General features: G+C 42.9%; 1 protein-coding gene and 1 non-coding gene across 3 annotated transcripts; both read left to right on the top strand.

Moving 5' to 3' along the window:
* Window positions 1-657: 657 nt before the first annotated feature.
* trnac-gca lies at window positions 658-729 on the top strand. The gene has a single exon. It is a non-coding gene; the product is annotated as a tRNA-Cys (tRNA).
* Window positions 730-5398: 4669 nt separating this feature from the next.
* ppm1db (protein phosphatase, Mg2+/Mn2+ dependent, 1Db) lies at window positions 5399-13669 on the top strand. Of its 2 annotated transcripts, none has more exons than XM_042707058.1 (6): window positions 5399-6115; window positions 7068-7296; window positions 8285-8409; window positions 8805-8986; window positions 9327-9551; window positions 13240-13669. In XM_042707058.1, the coding sequence occupies exons 1-6, from the start codon at window positions 5560-5562 to the stop codon at window positions 13609-13611; spliced, it is 1689 nt and encodes a 562-aa protein (XP_042562992.1). In that variant the 5' UTR covers window positions 5399-5559; the 3' UTR covers window positions 13612-13669. The 2 variants fall into 2 exon arrangements, with proteins under 2 accessions (XP_042562992.1, XP_042562991.1); XM_042707057.1 differs by having other exon boundaries at window positions 5400-6115; window positions 13237-13669.
* Window positions 13670-21401: the final 7732 nt, after the last annotated feature.

Genomic DNA, 21401 nt, shown 5'->3' with positions numbered 1-21401 from the left:
AATGCGGACTTAATACAAACGACCAGACTGCATTACATTTACAGTTAGCTAATAGACCTACCTTTACATTTTTCGATAATCAGTCGTTGCTAACATCAGGCAACAACAGCTAGTTCAAGTCATCTTAATATCACAAAGTAGCTAGCTAGTCAGCTAGATACACAATGACACATCAATAGCTAGCCAACTAGCTAGCTACCTGTGGACCGCTCTACTAAAACTACATGGTCATCCCCAGGAGCCAACTGAAAGTGGTGTAGCACTGAAATTAAGAATTTATGCCAGTAGTAGGGGGTTTAAACACAAAAACAGTAGCCAAAAGTACTACTAACTGTAGCAATACCTACCATCTTTGCAGAACCAGAGCCCGTCTATTAGAAAGTATCTGGTTGAAGATCGACAGATGGAAAATGAAACTGCAGGATAATCGTAAATACTTCCGGTTCAAAAAGTCACGTGGATTTTGACGTATGTGTGTCTTTATAATCGCTTTTCTCCATTGTTTGGCTGATTGGCTCTCGAATTTATATATTCGCAAGAGATAATGATATTTTCTGAATAAATACGAACAACCATTGAAAAATAAATATACGACAAACTTGCAACCATTCAGAGAAACATTTTTATTAATATGATCTAATCCCTATAATTGCGACAGGGGGTATAGCTCAGTGGTAGAGCATTTGACTGCAGATCAAGAGGTCCCCGGTTCAAATCCGGGTGCCCCCTATTTTCCTACAATTTTGATTACAAAACCGAATACCGAATACTAAGTACCATTGAAGTATGACAACATTTTACATCATTTATATTCAGAAAGTCCAGACACGGTTATTTGTCCTTGCTGTCCATGTTTGCATGGTCCTATAGTGCTAAGCTATGGTGTGAAGAGAGAGATATTTCATTATTGTCATGATGGGCACGCTTACATAAAAAAAGGTATCTTGTTACAAATTACAAATATATGTCAAATATATCACAATAAAATACAAAATACTGGCACAAGAAAATGTATTTAGGTTTATTAAAATACAAGTATTTTGTAATTTGAAAATATACAAAAATACACTCTATACAAACTCATCTTATTATCTAGCTAGTAAGTATATTTGCAGCACATGTTTGCTAATTGCTTGTATTTCACTGTCCTTCAGTAGCTTGCCATAACTTGCAGTATTTTATCATATTTTGATTACATACCTTATCTTAGGAACATTTGCACCAAACACCAAATCAGCTTCTTTCCGGTCATGAGGAACACAAATGAAATATGGTAGTGCACAGTGAGTGTGTGGCCATGCTGTCCGTGTACCCTCCAATTTAGGGTATCTACAGGACTTGATGTTGATTTATCTGAGATCATCTGTGTGTGTTTATTTTTCAGATGCTCTTCAACATCCTGTCTTTATGCGTTCAGGGATCCACAGTCATCTTGTTTTTTCCTGCTTTTTGTGTCTTCTCAGATTCGCTGCCCTGTGCAGGGTAGCCAGGCGTGGGTTCAAATAATCTTGCATTGCATTGATGCTCTCTCTCTCATCTGCTGGTGCTTTTTCTTAGAGCCCTTCTCTCCCTGACATTCCATTTCAAAGTTGCCTGGATTTGGGAGGAGGCGATGTTTTCTCAGTCTCTTTTCCCATTTGTTCCCAAGTTCTCCATTCCTTATAGCTGAGTGATGAGGTCACTCATTTTCTCCGGTTTCCAATCCACTGATCCTTTCAGCTCTTCAAGGGTCTTGCTCAGGTCTGTGCTGGTGATTTTCCACTCCTTCTTGATGCAGGATTTGGGCCATTTCACTTGTGGTTTGCGTCCTAGAAGGTTCTTCTCCTCTTTGCATTGGCGCAGGCTGTGTCTTGGGCATCTGGTTGGTACTCCTTCCTCCACTGATCCCGGAGTTCTCATTTTCTATGGACTGTGGATTTCTTCCTGCTGCTGATTTTCATTGCTTGCTTGATTCGTTTCCATGCCAAGGCTTTCGTTGGGTGGTCGATCCATGAGTCCTCTTGTCCTCTCTCGCAGTTTGATTAACATTTTGGATTGCTGTCAAAATTGGCACGATACATCAGTTTCTAGGGGTGGGGGGAAAAATCGATTTTTCGATTTCTCTCGATTCTCTCTAGAACGATTCTGTCTCGATTCAGAAAAGTTCATAATCGATTTTTTAATAATAATAAAAAAAAAAAATATTTTTTTTTTTTTTTTTTTTTTTTTTTTACACATTAATTTTGTGTTGAAATGCAAGCGGCATCGATTATTGCAGACTCTGAGTAGCAAACTCAAATGTTTAAAAAATTGAGATGCATCGATAATCGTTTTATCGGTTTAGAATTGATAATCGGTTTAGAATCGAGAATCGGTTTAGAATCGAATCGTTGACCTCTGAATCGGAATCGAATCGAATCGTGAGGTGCCAAGAGATTCCCACCCCTATCAGTTTCCATATCCAACACCTCGATGTAGTAACTCAAAGGATGCGACTGATTGTTGAAAATCAGTTTTTTAAAAAGCACTGAGAAAGGTAGCCAGTTAGGACGGGAAGTGCTCTCTGAAGAGTTGGGTCTTCAAAAGCTTCTTAAAGGTAGAGAGCTCTGGTAGTGCTAGTTCATTCCACCAACGTGGAACTACAAATGAGAATAGTCTGGACTGCCGTACTTGCACAGACGGCAGTGCCAAACGACGCTCACTAGAAGAGCGCAGCATCCTGGCTGTAACATTTGCCCTTACAAGAGCATTTAGGTAGGTGGGAGCAGAACCATCAAGCACTCTGTAGGCAAGCATAAGTGACTTGAACTTAATGCGAGCAGCTACAGGCAGCCAGTGGAGGTCAATGAGTAGCGGGGTGACGTGTGCCCTTTTCGGTTGGTTGAACACCAGACGAGCCACCGCGTTCTGGATCATTTGTAGTGGTTTCACCACGCAAGCCGGCAGGCCCGTTAGGAGGGCGTTGCAGTAATCAAGGCGGGAACTCACAAAGGTTTGCACCAGCAGCTGGGTGGCATACTGGGTTAGGTACGGCCTGATTTTGCGGATGTTGAGTATCGCAAAGCGGCAGGACCTAGAGACAGAGGCAATGTGGTCCGTAAAAGTCAGTTGGTCATCAATAATGGCCCCGAGGTTTCTTGCTATTTTGGATGGAACAAGAGATAAGGAGTCAATATTGATGCTGATGTTGTGGTGGATGGCCTGTTTGGCTGGAAAGACCATCAGTTTCGTTTTGGCCAGGTTCAGCTGAAGGTGGTGATTTTTCATCCATGTGGATATGTCAGCAAGACAGTCCGAGATCCGCGCCGAGACAGTGGTGTCCTCAGGAGGGAAAGACAGAAACAGTTGAGTATCATCGGCATAGCAATGATAGGAAAAACCATGCGAGCGGTTGATAGGGCCCAGCGAGGTGGTGTAAATGGCAAAGAGAAGTGGTCCCATCACCGAGCCTTGGGGCACCCCTGTGGTGAGGCGGTGAGGTACAGACAGCTGACCTTGCCATGACACATTGAACGAGCGCCCAGTGAGGTATGATTCAAACCAGGAGTGCGCCTTGCCAGAAATGCCCATACTTGACAGTATGGACAGAAGGATGCGGTGGTTGACTGTATCAAGCGCAGCTGATAAGTCAAGCAGGACGAGAGCTGAAGATTGAGCTGCTGCTCTAGCTGTTTTCAAGGCCTCTGTCACAGACAACAGGGCTGTTCCGGTGGAGTGACCGCTTTTGAATCCAGACTGGTTTGGATCGAGGAGATTGTTACTTGATAGGAACTCTGTGACCTGTTTGGAAGCTGCCCTCTCAATGGTATTGTGTTGTGATGTATATTTTGTGTAAGTACACTGAGAGCCACTTTAGCCGGAGTCAAATTCCTTGTTTGTGCAAACGTACTTGGCCAATAAACCTGATTCTGATTCTGATTATTGGGTCCTGTCTATAATTACTTCTTTCACTGCCCTCCAGTTGGGGCGTTGGCTGGACTGCTAACCATCTGGGAGCCTGGAATCCTCTCTATCAAATATATTGGAAAAACGTATAGGCTATACACTGTTTCTATGCATTTGTTTCCTGTACTTAATAATTCAAATTAGCAAAAATTGAAAAAGGAAGGGTTTGGATTTGGTTTACAACTCAAGGTACCAAATATACTGTTTCCACGCATCTTTTCTTGTTGAGTTTGAATGGTTTTCATGCAAGCTTCAATGTGTTGAATCGATGGTTTAAATGTCCAAATATTTGATTTGATTCAGTTGAGTCTTTTGTGTTTTTGTCAGCGAGTATTTTCTGAGTCAATGAGTTTGCGTAAATCCCCTGGTGTAATTTTCTTCATGTGTTAGCATCTTTGGCTACCCTTGTCCTGTAAATTCTGTCTGCTGTCTATAACATCCCTGCCATACAAGATTACTGTGTGACATTGACATTGAGTTAGAAAAATGTGGTTGGTGTGCAAAACAATTATGATAATATCTATACATCTTATGATACACATACATTATGGTAATCAGAGTGTAAATAGTAGGGTATGTACCTCTATGGCAGTGTAAGGCATTGAGGCACAGGGATATTACACGGTATGTTGTACTGCATCCAAGATACTGTATGTCATTTGGTGACAGGGAATGAGTGACATGATATGAAATTAGATGTTTTCTTTCTTTCTAGTTTTATTACATGTGATTTACTACTCCCCAACACTGCTATCACAGAGGTGTCGTCTGCAGACTTGAAGATTGTATTGGTGCCGTGGGTTAATGCGCAGTGGTGGTACTGTATATAGGGAGCAGAGAGGAGGGCTCAGCACACATTTACCAATAAAGGCTATAGACATTTACACACCTTGCGTTAGTGTGCTTCAGCCCTGCTTTCCTCTTTACTAGTCAAAAATTGACATAAAGGGCTTATATTTGTCCTGACTCACATAGTCTGAGTCATAGGGTTTTAGTTTTTTTCCTCAATAGTGGGGTGTATGGAACAGGGTCCCTGAAGCTGGCGAGGAACGCCATCTGCACCCCTGCTGCTACTCAGACACTTTATCATGCTTTGGTTGCCAGGGACTGTCGGGGCCCCCGGGAAGTATTCGTGGTTTTGTGACAAACCTGCTTAAGTACTCAGAGTAACTGGTGAACCTATATTAAAAGAACCATATGGCTTCATTCTCCAAGCAAAGGTGGTGAGGTATTGGGTGGTGTAGGCTACAACTCACTCTGAGTTAACTTACCCAGGTTTGTCACCAAACCACCCACTTGGAATACCCCTCCAGGTGAGCAATGTCTATTCTCGCTTGTTACTGATGCACATCTCAGTATAGCCAAACCAGAGACGGTAACTCAACTACAGTTCTGTCGTGGACGTCGTGATGTGGCGGAGAACCGAGCAAACCACTAGGGGCAGTACACTTCCAGCAGGACACTTCGAGCAGTAGACTCCAGTTACAAGATATCTATGTTACGACTGCGAGAGTAGAAATAAACAAAAGACGGGCTCTGAAATATCAATGTTTTTGCAGCTGAAATCGCGGCCAAGTCGGATACGATCATTGTATTTAATCAATCAGACATTCATTTATTGGATTCGTTAATTCCATGGCAATGCATAACGAGTTATCGTTGCGAGTAAGTGTTTTCTCCGAGCAAGGAGGAAGAAAATACATGGAGGATGTTACCGAGGTTGTGTTAGAGTACGAGCCGAGCGAGGACGAGCTTGGCTCGGTTGGACATGGGGACTCAAAAGCAGACTACCACCCTGAAGATCAGCTTGCTGAGCAGCCCTCCACTCATGTTGCAGACTCTGTGTCCGAAACCGCAACTTCACCCGTCAATGTTATGTGGACACAAAATCTAACAACAGAGGAGCAAGGAGAGAAGGCCAGTATAACGTTAGACATTAACTCTGCAGAGGAAACGACAGTAAGTTTATCACAATCAAAGACAGAACCTGCATCGGAGTCGCGAAGGTCTGTGGCGTTTTTTGCCGTCTTCGACGGTCATGGAGGTCGGGAGGCAGCACATTTCGCTCGAGATCATCTATGGGACTTTATAAAGAAGCAACGGGGATTTTGGTCCAAAGACTACAGGGATGTATGTGTGGCGATTCGAAAGGGTTTCATAGCCTGTCACCATGCAATGTGGAAAAAGCTCCGTAAGTTGCTATCTAACTAGCTGCAATAGTATAATAAGAAGCGAATTGTGAGCTATTAAGTGTGTCCACTTTAGCCAGTGAAACTTTAGAATATTAGCCTATTTTCTGGGGGGGAAAGCATGATCCTAGTTGGTGAACGGTTAGCGTCATGCTACTGTAAATAACAAGCTAATGCCGCAGCTCACTGCAACTGTAAACTGTAACATGTAGCAGCCTAGCTAAGTACTTTGGACTTTTCGTTGCCAGTTGGACAAAGAGGAATAGTATGACTAGGTAGTCTGTTGTAAATTATGATTATCGTTGTTGTGATGCAATCTTAGTCAGAATTCTCATTCCTTTAAAAAATTGGAAGTTGCGAGTTGGAGGGAAAACAAGTGATCATAGCAGAAACCGAGCATGCTCAAAGCGCTGCGCGTGTCATAGGCTACTGATAATACTGGCTCTTTGATAATACTAGCCCAGGGTTATGTAGCTAGCTTATTTAATGTAGCTTGCTTACTTTATACATAGCATACTCTCTAGGAGAGTGACTATTGAGGCTTATTGCATTTGATTGTGTTATGGTTAACAATATGCAAATGTCACTACACACCCGTTTACACGGCTATTGTCCCTTTTTGTGTTGGCAACATGTTCTCATGGGTTTTCAAACTTCCCGGGCAACACTAACGAAACTGATGAGTAACTTAATTTGTGTGTAATATGTTTATTGCAATTCATGATTTATTCTAACAGAGTTCAGTATATCAACACATAATTAAACATATGCATCAATCATGCATGTGCCTTTATGCAATGTGAAACATAACATTCCCTCGAGTAAAGAGAGACCGGTTGTGGCAGTTACATGTAGTTACAAGTTAAGTGAGTAGGTACAATTGCTTGTAGATCTTGGGTATTCATATCTTTTCCCATTGTCTTTAACCCCTCCCAACCTACAAATGTGCTTCAGCTGAATGGCCTAAGACCATTACTGGTCTTCCAAGCACCTCAGGCACAACAGCCAGTGTTGTAGTGATCCGTGGAGACCGCATGTATGTGGCGCATGTGGGAGACTCATCTGTGGTGCTTGGGGTCAGGGAGGATCCGTCGGACAAGGCCGTCAAAGCTGTGGAAGTCACACAAGACCACAAGCCAGAGCTCCCCAAAGAGAGGCAACGAATCGAAGGCCTTGGTGGCAGGTGAGAAGGATTATGGCAATACAGACTCGCTCATCATAGTAACGTAGGGTCTAATGTATGGCTCTCAGTATTAGCGATGGCAGGTCATCATGAACCTGTTAAGATCTGATGATGCCATATAAGAATGTGTGATGTTACATGCCCATACATTTAGCGCAGTCAAGATTTAATGTATGAATCCTTCAACACAAGTTGAAGAAGTTTCATTGTATTTGAAGTAGTAATGTCTGAGTGTCTGTCTGTTCCTCAGTGCAAAATGTGTGGTTATGACCAATACCTTTTGTTTTTGTATTCATTAATTTAGTTATTTAGTTATTTCTTACTCATTATGTAATGGCATCAATGGATTATTGTGCTGTGATGGACATTTCCTTTTCTGATATGTCATTTTCTTGGTTTTCCCCGAATGGGCTGTTGAGACTTAAAGGGAAACTTTGGTATTTTTTTAACCTGGGCTGATTTCCCCATCTTTTTGGGTCTGAATTTTTACTAAGGACAAAAACAATTGAAATTGTTCCAGTACTGAGTTAGAACTGCCTTTCCATGTAGGCATACACTTATAATAACATTATGAGCCTGTCAGTGGCGAAAACAAGTCATTCACTTTGACACAGATGCTTGCCCAAAGGGATTACATTATAACCGCTCTGTATTTGCCGGTTATAGTCAATAATGAACAGATTTTGATCATTAATTGACCGTAGTAAAAGATTGGGCACAAAAATATCTAAAAAAAACAAGGCCCAGGTTGAAAAAACCCGAAGTGAGAATCAAAAAGGTGGTTATGAACCATCAAAAACAGTTAGCTGTAATCATTCTTGTCATTTACCCTTAGCACAGACTGAATGATGACATTCAGGAAAATAAGGTTCACAAGTGTCTTTTGCCTCACCTATTGTGTCTTTAAGTCTACATTGTTGGGTTACTTGGAGTAGCCTAGTAGTGTGTCTGTAGGATCCTAACATCTGCATTGTATTTCCTTTCTTAGTGTGGTGAAGAAGTCAGGGGTGAACCGTGTGGTGTGGAAAAGGCCAAGACTGACTCATAATGGTCCCGTGCGAAGGAGCACGGTCATAGATCAGATCCCTTTCCTTGCTGTGGCTCGAGCTCTTGGTGAGTTGGAATGTCCGTCTGGAGAACTGCTCTGTGCAACCATGCGGAATGTTCTTGTGATTCCCTAGAGGAAGTCTGTCCTGAGGTTCATTCATTCACATCCACTTCATTATTTTATGGTTTGTGACTTTTACACATCCACAAATGACAAAATTATTCTTGAAGAAATTGTATTTGACTTTTTTTTTCTTCTCTCTAACTGTTTTGAAATTTAAGTTAAAATTTGTAAATTTGTATTCATAAGATATTTGTCATATAGGAATCATTTTAAAGCTTCCACTAATTGTCACATTAATTTATATGCTATATGTTGTTATATGTTGTTGCTATGGATGTCAGTGTCGTTCTTCGATGTTGCACATCACTGATCTGCTAAATGGCCCACCTATGTGCAGGCGATCTGTGGAGCTATGACTTCTACAGCGGAGAGTTTGTGGTGAGTCCAGAGCCAGACACCAGTGTAGTTACGCTCGACCTCAGGCGGCACCGCTACATCATCGTGGGCAGCGACGGCCTGTGGAACATGGTGCCTCCGCAGGAAGCCGTCACCGTGCTGCAGAGCCACGACGAGGCCGCGGTGAGTACTAGCGATGCAGGTGGCCCTCCGAAGGGTGCTATTCAAGATGGCCGATTAGCTGCTAAGATGCGATTGGAGAACTCCAGCTGAAGTACACTTTGTGCCCAATCCATGATGGATTTGTACATTTATTCAGTAATGTAGGGTCTCCATTTTCTGCTTCAAATACCCTTTCGTAATCACTGTTTGGTAACTGATATGACGGCAACTGAACTGAGCACAGAAAAGTTCTTGCGTGTTTGAGCCAGGCATGTGGCTTTATATAAATATGGTTTCAGTGCATGCAGTGTGTGCACCATTTCCACGACAACGGTTGACCTTTTCTGACCTCCCTTCACAGGCTCCTTTTGGCATGTCCTGTGCCCGGAGGTTGGGGTGCCACGCTCTTCTGCGCTGGCGCCAGCGCATGCTGCGCGCGGACAACACCAGTGTCATCGTCATCGCTCTGCCCGAGCCGGGCAAGTCTCAGCTGCCCATGCACCGTGACGAGGTCATCCTCAACCTGGCCGAGGGTCCCCAGTACGACCCGCCGGGCGACTCCCGTGCCGACACGCCTCTGATCAAGGTTCGTAAGCTAAAGCGAAGCGCTCTGGTCAGTTTCACAGTGGCAGAAATCGTCCACTGAACTTGCTTTGCTTTGTGGTTTCTCACACACAGGGCAAATTTTGAGGTGATTAGAAAGTCGGCTGCTTTTGTCTGACTGATCCACTCGGAGTAGGTACGGGTTGTTTCTGACAGGCTGAAAGAGATTTGAGCGCTGACGTGCATGATTGGGATCAGAATGTTACAACATGGAAAACTGAGAAGGTCCAGCAGCGTCAAAGCTAAGTTGTCTAGGGTATGTTTTCTATGTGCTGAGACCTCACCCAGTTGGTAACTTAAACTAAACCAAGCACGAACAAGCCTGATGACTAACCTACATACTGGCCCTACGTGATGTAAAAATGTGGACGAAAGACCGTGTGCGTGTGCGCGTGTGCGCGTGTGCGCGTGTGTGTGCGTGCGTGTGTGTGCGTGCGTGTGTGTGTGTGCGTGTGTGCGTGTGTGTGTGCGCGTGTGCGTGTGCGTGTGCGTGTGTGTGTGTGTGTGTGTGTGTGTGTGTGTGTGTGTGTGTGTGTGTGTGTGTGTGTGTGTGTGTGTGTGTGTGTGTGTGTGTGTGTGTGTGTGTGTGTGTGTGTGTGTGAGCTTGGCGGAAGCCTAGTGAGAGGTCACATACCTATTGCTCCCGGTGCTGGTGATAATCCAAACAAAAGATGGTGTTCCAAGTTTCCCACGGGAAACACAGATCTGCTCCTTCAGAAGGCCTAAACTAATAGTGAGCCCTGAAGGTGAGGACAGGTGTTTATTTTAACCAATTAGCCACAGGTAGTGACATCACTGAAGCCCCGCCAGTGAGCCTGTGCTTTCCCTGCTACCAAATATTTTATGACACCAATATACTTTTTTTTTAAACTCTTACTATAAATCTTTTGTGTGTTTTTTTTTCCTTCTAAATTATCTTTTCTATATACAAAATCAATTCCTCTGACATCCGCTTGTCCAAATTCTACACTGAGACAACAGCCCAAACCTACAACAGACCCCCAAACTACTCAACATGCAAAACTGGTCCAAACCTAGAGAGGCAAGCCAAGGAAACACAAATCTGTTTCTGCTGACCTTTCAGTGCGTGTCCTGGTGGAATGGGTCCAACATACAAGCCTACACCTAAAGCACCGGTGATTATCTGTTTATGATTCTGCCACCGGGACACAAATCCAGTTAATAATCCAGCCAGCCAGAGGCCTGAAGGGCTTAGAAGTCGAGCCCAAACCTCTCCAATCTAGTTTTGACCAAACCACCCTAATACTTTGCCTGGAACCTTGCACCTCCTCTACCAGGCTCCACCAACTGCCTGACAGCCAGAAGGCAGGCTGTTTCAAAATGGCTTTACCCACCCCTTCACCAGTGACCGCAGCAATCAAACTAAAAGTGTGGTGTAATCACTCCTGAGACTGTTCCACCAGAGTCTCACTTGGCTGCTGGGCTTTCTAACCAATGAGCCTCTTCTGTCACAGAGTCGGGAGTACAAACAGCATTCTCCAAAATAGAGCTAACCTCTTCCCCACTACCAGACAATCCCCTGTCTGTCTGGCTGTCCCCATTTACTTCTGCTGAAGTTAGACACCTCTGGAATGACAATAGGAAGAACCCCGAGAGACCCCTGTTCCAAATCTACAGACTCTGTAGTACAGTGGTTCTCAAACTAGGGGTCGGGACCCCAAGTGGGGTCGCCAAACGTTTTTTGGGGGTCGCGGAATGATCTTGCTGCCCTGTGCATCAACATATTAGGCTTTGACATGCTGTATAGTCTAGCGGAAATGGTGTTTTCTACATCAGGGTGGATAATGAAAACTAATATTGTCTCAGCAAGCAGTCTCATCATTCAAGATGAAACTGAATTTAGACCTATAATATCTTGTCAAAATGTGTGGGGGGTCGCAAGACTTGGCAAATGGATTTTATGGGGTCCCCGGACAAAAAGTTTGAAAACCACTGCTGTAGTACAGGGCACCTCTCAAAGATCTCCATGCCCAACTGCTCTTCTGTCTTTGCCTCAAACTGCCAAATGACAATGTCTGTGAGCGCCACAGAGGGATTATCTTCTGCAGTTTGCAGCAGCTCTACCACAGAACCAGATACAGCTTTGCCTTTAGGCAACACAGGAGCACTCAGCTGGTGAGTCATCACTGCACCAGAAAAAAGCAACTTCACTCTCCATGCACTTCTTCTCAGGAGCCTCCATAGGGACATCACAGAGGCCAGGGCCTACCCTGCAGCCAAAACGTCTGGCCTCTCAGAATCATCCAACATCCCAAGGTCTCTGCGATTTTGCTGTATAATGGCCAACTCTTTTATTAACTGAGAGATTTCACTCTTGAGCTCTTGCATGTGGCGCTGGCGTTCACCCGTTTCAGGAGCACCATCTCTAGCTTGCTCAGCAATTTTGTCAGACATGGAGGGGAGAAGGGCGTATCTTCTTCTCTCCAAAAAGCCTATAACAAATCTCTTTATTTGCTCTCCCTTTACCCCGATACCAAGCATAAACACATATGTGTTTTTTTTTATTTTTTTTTATATTTATCGTGCAAGACATAGTGAGAGCCTGTATCTCCCATTCACCAACAGTCACTTTTACCACTATTCCACCAAAAAAGGAGTGTGGTTGCCAAAACAACCTCATGGAGACGTCCCGTTGCTCTGGTTTATACCTGAAATTACAAAACATGCTTGATTACATTCGATGGGCGTAAGGTGGCACGTAACTGTAAATATTAAGCAATAAATCATTTTAGTGAATGGTTTAAATGGTGAAATATCCTACATTAACCGAGGATTAATTGTAAACAATCACAAATGCTGCTGACTTGCCATAACTGACTGTTTGACGATGAAGTCATACAAGTTCTCCTGCTACACCCATCACTGGCTCTCTCTCTCTCTCTCTATCTCTCTCACCAGACATAGTCTGTCTTAAGCCTTGGGTTGAAGCCGCACAGCTTGTTTTTTTTACTCTTCCTAGAGATATCTCTGGTAGGCTGGGAGGAGTGTGGGCCAAGCACGTGGGTGTTTAATCCTTTCATGTGAAATGTGTTTTTGTTTTTGTGAAAAGGCACTTTGATCTTGACCTAGTTTTCCATTTTCCGTAATTTTGAAGATGTCGGCTACAGTTTAGCAGACATAACACGTTTTTGTTTAGACATGTTGTCCCATTCTTCTATGCGCCTGTATTTATATAGACAGGTAAAAGGGAAATGCCAGGTATTTAGCAGATGCTTTCGTTCAAAATGACGTGATATGGCGCACTTTGATTGTATTGTGATTTGTTAGTTTGTTCTTCATGTATCAGTTATGTAATCAGATTTAGTGTGTGCAGTTATTATCAGAGCATATAGAGGTGATGCATCATTTGCAATGAATAGTGAATGTCATTGTTAGCCTAATGCTTCTGCTGTTTCACGCATGTAGACCACTTTCAGGCTTTAGTTGTAAAGATTCTGGTTAGCCATGGCAACCAATAAATGGTACAGTTTATTGGAATTGACATCTAATAACACCAATTGACAAATGGCTAATATTTGACGCCCTAGGACTATTTCTGTGCCTCATGTTTAGCGATTTGATTTGCTGGAGCATTCACCCTCTCCTCTCCCTCCTCTCCTTAGCAGACACCTGATCATTCACCCTCTCCTCTCCTCTCCTCTCCTTAGCAGACACCTGAGCCGGTCATGGTGTTTCCCAGCGGAGACTCACCGCCCCCTCTGGAGCGAGCCAACGGTCTGTCGGGGGGCAGTCTCTGCGACCTGTCGGACACACTGGCCGGATCGGTCCCTGAGGTTTCCGTCCTCTCGGGCACTGCCCTGACCGGCTGGTCGGACGAAGTGGAACGGACCCCGGGGCGGACCCTCTTGGGCCCCGTAGCGAAGCGGCCCCGCCGGGGCATGCAGCGCTCCCTGCACCACCCCTACCGGCGCCGGAATGCTGAGCGGACCCCTCTGAGACGTGGCGGCCGGGCCCAGAAACGAGCGCCCAACGTCTCGCCCATCCTGCATCAGCACCGGAAAGCAGCCCTGTGTGTGTGTTGAGTGCCAGAGCGTGTCTCTCTCCCTCTTTCTCTCTCTCTCTCTCTCTCTCTCTCTCTCTCTCTCTCTCTCTCTCTCTCTCTCTCTCTCTCTCTCTCTCTCTCTCTCTTTCCTCTCCTTCTTTCTCTCTCCCTTTCCATCACGCTCTGTCTGTCTTGCTCACACACACACACACACAGACATGTATATAAGTCATTCTGAGACCTGCATCTCTGTATCCATTCTTAAGGAAATGATCACAGGTAAGGTTGAACAAGCAATGTTATTGTAAAACCTTTTATTGACGTTCCATTATGGTGACCTTTTAAAATGTTACTACTTTTAGAATACTTTAACATGACCTCTGTGCTCATATTTGGCTGACCCTGACTGAAGAGTGTTGATGATGCATTCAGACGGATGACTGACAGCCAAACAGTTTGAATTCACTTAAAAGAAAAACAAAAAGAAGCATAGTCTCCTGCAAAATTAAGATGTTCTCATGAGTGCCTGTGTCATAATGCCTGCATTGTTTTTTTTAATGTCCATGTTAACTTGCCTTTTTATATTTTGCTTGCAATGTTTTGCTGATATTCTTTGGCTGATTTTAGTTGGGCGTGTATGAAAACACATTCACATGCATATGCATATGCACATGCTTTTACCTCACATGGAGGGTTTCAGTCAGTTATTGACCTGCAACAAGTTGTACTAGCGATACCCTAAATACAAGTAAATGTTGTTATTAAGGTATATATAATGGTGATTGATCAAAACACCTTCAGCTTCCAACAGAATTATTGTAAGCGTATTCTAAAAATAATCTGTATACATGAATGGTTTTGCGTGTTCCAACTGAATGCGTTAAGACCATATATAGGACCATGTCACCAGTATTCATGCACTAAAACCGGTTCCTCATTTTGATCACTCGTGGAAAAGAATTCATTCTGTCCAGCAATGTGTCACGGTATCATATTGTGCGTCAAACTATACCATTTTGGGGGTTATTGTAATATGTTTCATTTTTGTGAGTGTGGAAGAATTGAGAATGTATGATTTCATGTCAGCATATAAGCTTTCTTTTGTTTGTTTTTTTCAAGATGTTTTCTTTTGTTTATTTTTTATTTTTTTTACCTTAGACATGACTCCTGGTAATGAAAAACACTATCCACTGCAAAACTCTGTTGAAGCTAGTTGTAAATCTTAAAGTTCTTAAGGATTTATGAATATTTTGCATAGAATTACCAATTATAAACTGAGTTGTACGATATATTTTTATATGTGATATATTAAAAAAACATTGTCGAAAGACACCATTTACTTGACGAACTCCATGACAAAAATGTTTTCATTTTAAACTACTCGTGGCTGATGGCCTAGATAATAACTTCAAAGGTTTTGTCATAATTGTCTGTGTCTGCACTTTTGATTCTTGAGGTTTCAATAGGCATGTCTCCTGATATTTGATAGTCGTTATTGACAGAAACATCAGTAAAAAACTTGACTGATGTCCTTCTTATGTTTTCCATCAATGCCAGAAGGACATACTTGTGAACTTTGACTCTTGAGAATGATGAAAGTGTCTGTGGAACCATCTCTGCTCTTCCAGTATATCCCCTTTAAGTGTTCTGTAGCTGTTGAATAGAGTATATTTTGACTGCTACCTGTGGTCAAGGAATGGTCTGTGCAGCTAATCCAATGGTCATGTTTATCAGATATACTCACCATTTAACTATTACATTCATTTTGTAGGCTGGTCCTTTTGATACTTTTTGAGTGCTTTGATTTGAACCAAATTGTCAATGTTGTTCAAGTATGTTCGTTTCTTGAAATGTTCATGAAAATAATTTAACTGTGCATAATATCATAAAAAAAAAAATAGAGATGGGTTTTGTCCGACCTGCAATTGGGTACATTTTTACACCAGGGTCTGTCTGTCTGCGTGGCTGACTTTTAGACATGCATCTCCATTGTCTGGCGCTGATCAAATTGCACTGTTTTTCATGGGCAATACCAATACATCAGTTGTGCTGTAAATTCAGCTTCTTTTCTAAATATGTATTATGGACTGTTGGACATGATGTTTGGAGCTATAACAGACTCTGGATGACTAGGTCTTTGATTTTTAACTTTGATTTTTTTTATTCAGTGAGAATTGGTTGAAAGGGATTTTATTTAAATACAGCAGTGGGTATTTCCTGGTAAACAACCTTCCTTGTATAGATAATGTCACATCTCCCAACTGTCACACGTGCAGTAAGTACAGTAAGCAGAATTACTTCATCGTTATATCAGAATTCTGCATGTCGCACATATGTTGAGGGTATTTTTTTTTATTTTTTTATTTTTTTTTCTCTGGACATGTATTTTGATGTCAAAGTGGTGGCCTGAACAATAGGCCCAATTGTGATATGATGTCAGTCTGGCTACATGTTTCCTGTGGTCATTTACATGTGTGCACAGTCTTTGATGTTGAACAGCTTCACTTGGAATGTGACTGAACATCAGTGTATAGAATAAACATGTTTTCAATAAGATCGCCTTGTCTGGATTGTATAAGAACAACATGTAACCACAAAGAGACTGGAATATATAGGTTGTACACGCTGGGAAGTGATCAAAACCTACAGTTGCAACCTTGATTGTGTCCCCACACATTAGTAGTAGCTGAAATGTATGTAGGCTTATTACTAGATATTTTTATTGGGGGGGAAAAAATAGAGGCATTCCAAACGTTTGGTTTGTATTAAAGACAACAGGGAGACGCAGTGTTGATTCCTAATCACTAGATGGCAGTAATGCCTAACTTTAATTTGTGCCTGTAATTCCACAACACATACGTTTGGTTTGCAACTAGATCTCTCAGGCCTCCATCGAAATGTCAGCTATCTCTCCAGTACTGTTTTCTGTTGTGAATTCAATATACATGGTTTGTGCTTTAGAACTGGTTGTACAGACAGTAGAAGCAACTGTGTGCTAAGCCTCACAAAAGCCTCAGTGACTCACCACCACTGTTCCAGGCTGCGAAGTCACATGCAGCGGCAGCAGCAGCAGCAGCAGCAGCTTTTCCCTCCAAAGCCTTTTTGTGCTTTTAACAGCATGAGCATGTTGAGGGCTGCATAATCTCTGGGCATGAGTGAACGTGAAGTGTTCTTGACAACCACTAAGCCAACACCCTCCATAATGGTGTTACATCGACGGCACCCCATCCCTCCCCCCCCCCCTTTCTCCTAAGAGTGTCTTTCTCATGTTTGTGTGTCTGCATTCACATCTCCAGCAGCACAAAACGACTGGCCTGCCGAGAGGTTTGTGGTCTGATGGGAGATAAAGGCATGGCCGGCTGCCGTAATTGAAAATGTGTTGCGCTGAGGAGGCGTCAGTGGGAGCAACACGGCCAGACTCTCTGGAGAAGTGCCTGGGAGGCCCTTGTGCTCCTTAGCACCTAAATGCATGGAGCAGGCAGGAGATTACTTGAACTGTTTCCCCAGGTCCTGTGCCAGGGTGTACACAAACACAGACAGGGATCAAGAGGGATTTTGCTATCATACAGTACTTGCCACCAACGAAATAGCTTTAGACCTACACTGTTACCCCTTTGTTTTTTTTCCAGCTTTACAGGTTGTCCTAAGCCAAGGATATAAACTGGACAACTGATAAGGCTTGATAAAAAATTGTAGTAACTGTGCCAGTGTTATTGTTCCATTTATCAGTGAGATTACTGCTATCTGTTCGACTGTTCATTTTACATTTCAGTGTCCATTTATGGAATGCTGAAAGGAAGGATTCCATGAAAATACACATCCACTCTGATGGTGGACTGCAGCCCTCTCAGACCTGAATGAAGACTATTGAAAGGACCCTATGAATAATACCAGAGCAGTATGCACAGACAGCCTAGGCCCACACAGTTCACATTACAGAAAGCCTTTGGGTATGTATCTCTCAGATCTTTTACTGTCTGTTGTTGTGTAAGACTATTATCTCATTAGACCCATACATGATTATTAACACATCTTGTAAACAGTTTTAATTGATTTGATGAGCAAACCTCAAGACTTGTAGGAAAAACCGGACCACCAAGATCCCTTCCTTCCCAGAGAGTGCAGGTCTTCTTGTAATTCCAAGAGTATCAAAAAGCACAGTAGGAGACAGAGCCTTCTGCTCCCCGTGGAATAATCTCCATCCGAGGAGCGGACACTGTACAAACTGAAAGCATTCCTCTTCAGTGCATCCTAAAGCTAGGAATAATGCATCAAGATCCGCCACCCGTCAAAATATACTCAACCTCTCCTTCTACCCCTTCCTCTCTCTATAACGTATTGTACTATATCGTTGATACTGATGAAGCGGCTGTATTACTTAAGGTTCTCTTTGGGTTCTTATGGTAACCATGGTTTGTATCCCAGTGTCTTCCCTTACCCTAATCTGGATTCACAATCCCAGGGGGGTCATCCGCCCCCAACTCCTTCCTTTACTCTCACCTGGATTTGTATCTAATTCCTGCCCTTAATAATCTTGTATGTATGTATGTATGTATGTATGTATGTGTCTGTGTCTGTGTCTGTGTGAGTCTGTATGTACGTATCATGTATGTACATCTTGCATGACACATATATGCCAATATGTTTTATCCTGATGTGTAAATGAATTCACCTGCTCTCCTCTCTTCCCTTCTGCAATGCTCCCCTCTTTTTTTCTATCTCTTTTTTTTCTATCTCTCCAGCCCCACGCAGATGGGGCCCCTCTGTTGTCTGGATTCTGCTTAAGGGTTCTTCCTGTTCAAGGTTTTTCCTTGCCACCGTCATCTTAGTGAGTGCTTGCTCTAGGCCCCTAGAGTCTAGGGGGTTCAGGCTCTGGAGAGCTCCTTGTGACAATATTGGTGCTATATAAGTCAAATGGAATGAAATTGAATTGAATATAGGTCATAGGTCATTTTATACAGTGTTATATATATGACAGAACGACATGATTTTGAATTTAGCTCCCTAAAATGGTTGCATATGTATTTATTCTCATTTGGTTATTGTTTGGGTATTCTCATTCAACTAGTTGATGACAAACTACATGTGCTTCCACGCACACACATATGAGGACACCTCCACAACCACCACCACACACACACACACACACACACACACACACACAAATCAAAGCAGACAGTAACCCTTTTATTGGTAACGGTATGAGTAAGACCAAGTGACCGCACACAACATGGAGTCCATTTTTTTTCCAGTCTCCACCAAAACACCATCTGGTTTGTACTGCAGAGCAAAGGAAGGAGAAAACCCATCTCTGGGCTCACGCGACAATATAAACCACACCGCACCAGGCCAGTGTTCAGAAAATAACACCCATAGCCCAAAAAACACATTATCTTGTCTTATTGCATCACACCTCATAAAACACTTAAATAACCTAACCTACTGGGAAATTCCGAGGTCGCAGCTTGGTGTTTACCACCAAAGGGATGCGATCCTGACACGCCAAATAGATTTCAGCTGTTGCTCAATGCGATCTCCAGGATGTCAGCAATAACAGTGCGTATATTAAATTAAAAACAAAACTCCAGCCACAACTGATGCAGTGTCCTCCTGTTAGTCCCAGCCTGAAAATAAAACAGTAACAGCAGCGTGATGTACAAGGTCAATGTACATTGTACTGGTTAGTGTGAGCCTCATGTTAGCAGGGGATGGGAGAAAAGTATGTGTTTATCTACATGAGCACAAATTGTTTGGTTGCCTAGTAACCCACAGGTGTGTGGAGGCCATTACGTCCTATCAAGGCCCTCTTTTTAATCATAGCTAGCAATGCAGCAGAAATACCATGGTAGTTTATCTCGTCGTAACCTTGGTTATAATTAGCTACATGACCGTTCCGTGCATTGGTCATTCGTGTGAGCTGATACACAAAAGCTTACATGTCTGCGCAGGGCTAAAAACATTTGCGGTTTACCAACAAGTGCATATAGTATACTGTATGTAACTGATCAAATAAAACTGCTGCACATACTGACAAACAATGCTTCCATTAGTGAGCCCATTCAGATGCACAGCATTGACACAGCAGTGACCCTTCCAGCACCCCCCAAAAACTCCTCATTCTGCCTGTGTAATTCCTGCTGCCGCCACCCTCTTGGTAATCAAATGATCTCTCTCTGCTGAGGATGGGCTGCTTTGATGTCCTGTCAAAGGGCAATCACATTCATCATAGTTGTTGCATTAATGTAATGCGATCAGTGAGGAGACATTGCCCAGTGCACAGGATGGGATTGCGGGGGTTCTTGTACACCTCAGCGTTGTGGAATAGTACCAGTGGACACTGCATCGGCACTGGTCCATGGCTGAGCTGTCCTGGACTGACATCCATGATATTAATTGGATTAAATAATAAAGAAGGGAAACTGAAGGTCAGTGGCAGCGGTTGTTGCACATCCCATGGTCCTGGAGTGCTGCAATTACCTGTTAGTGGTTATTATTTAAGCAATAAGGTACGAGAGGCAGTACTGTATCGTCAATAATGTACTGTTCAAGGGTGTTGTTAGGCCCGACGCAAAGCGGAAAAGCTTAAAAATCTAAGCAAAAAAAAGGAAAACTTAAAACTTTTAGGTACAAATACGATGATCTACGGAGATTTGGTCCGCCATTTTTTTTCTAACTAAGGTAGTATATTTCGAGTGCGCACTGATATGGAACGCTCAGGTAAATGTAAACAGCTGTACAGTACATTATGGCTCAATACAGTACACCCCGTGACCTCCTTTCAACCAATCAGAATGCTTGATTTCATCTACCCGTATTATAAAAATGAAGAAGCAACTTAAGGAAAGCATTAACAATGGCTGCTATTCAAGATGAAGAACAACAGTGAATATAAGATGCATGGTCTTCAGATGTGGTTTTCAATGTGCATGAGACTGGGTTGGCTTGCTGTGGTCGACACACAAATTCATTCACATTCACTCTTCACAAGCCACTAAGATAGTGCTTCTGTTCACAATATGAATTTACTGACATTGAACAATACAAACCTTAATTCAATTACCAATGATGGATAAAAGACTTATTGAAATGTGTTTACAATGGAACTAATTTCCAAAACTTAAAAAAAAAACAAATGCAATAATCATAAGTAAAAGAAAGATCAAAAGGCTATATAGTATGTGAGTTGACAGAATACCAGACTTTGTTGGCCCAACAAGATCAGTGTGTGTGTGTGACATGTAACTACACACCAGATTTTCGTGATTTATAGGACATTGCTTATTACGAGGACATTGCAGCTTCTTGTAAAGGGATTTGTAGCCTTATCACTTGTGACAAAGCTTTTACCCCAGCAGGTCAATGTGTCTGCCAGGTAATCCATACACGACGCGTCCCTCTGACGCTAGCTGGAACAGTCTTCCCTTAATACACACAAATGCTCTCGATGGACTCTAGACACTAATTGGAGGAGGAGATTTCAGGCCTGCCCTTTCACCCCCAAAACTAGCTTTTACTGGCTCCCTCTTTGTTAACGTCTGCCTACTTGACTGTCTGCCAATTGACTTTATTCCACTTGACATCTCTGTTCCCAAGTCTTTGATTCCGATTTCCAGGAGATTAGAAACTCTCATGAGTTATGTAACCCAATCTGTGTGAAAGCGTACGTTATGCCAAAATATCACAGAGCACCATATCCACATAGTAAGATCCGGAAACAGCAATGTCCACTCAAGTTAATTTAGCCCCGGGGGCGGGGAAAGTGCTCCCGGCCAAACATGTCTTTTAGTCGTGTCAAATATTAATACTGTATCCCAGACTGTTGTCCGGCAG

Source organism: Clupea harengus, unplaced genomic scaffold, assembly GCF_900700415.2.
Source record: "Clupea harengus unplaced genomic scaffold, Ch_v2.0.2, whole genome shotgun sequence".
In the NCBI taxonomy this organism is placed as follows: Eukaryota; Metazoa; Chordata; class Actinopteri; order Clupeiformes; family Clupeidae; genus Clupea; species Clupea harengus.
This window is presented reverse-complemented; position numbering and strand designations above follow the sequence as displayed.

Bases quoted from the DNA above. Each gene is read 5' to 3' on its own strand.
- ppm1db (XM_042707057.1), top strand. From the start codon at position 5,560: ATGGCAATGCATAACGAGTTATCGTTGCGAGTAAGTGTTTTCTCCGAG. The intron at 8,987-9,326 runs GTGAGTACTAGC...CTCCCTTCACAG, and splicing joins AGAGCCACGACGAGGCCGCG to GCTCCTTTTGGCATGTCCTG. The intron at 9,552-13,236 runs GTTCGTAAGCTA...TCCTCTCCTTAG, and splicing joins CCGACACGCCTCTGATCAAG to CAGACACCTGAGCCGGTCAT.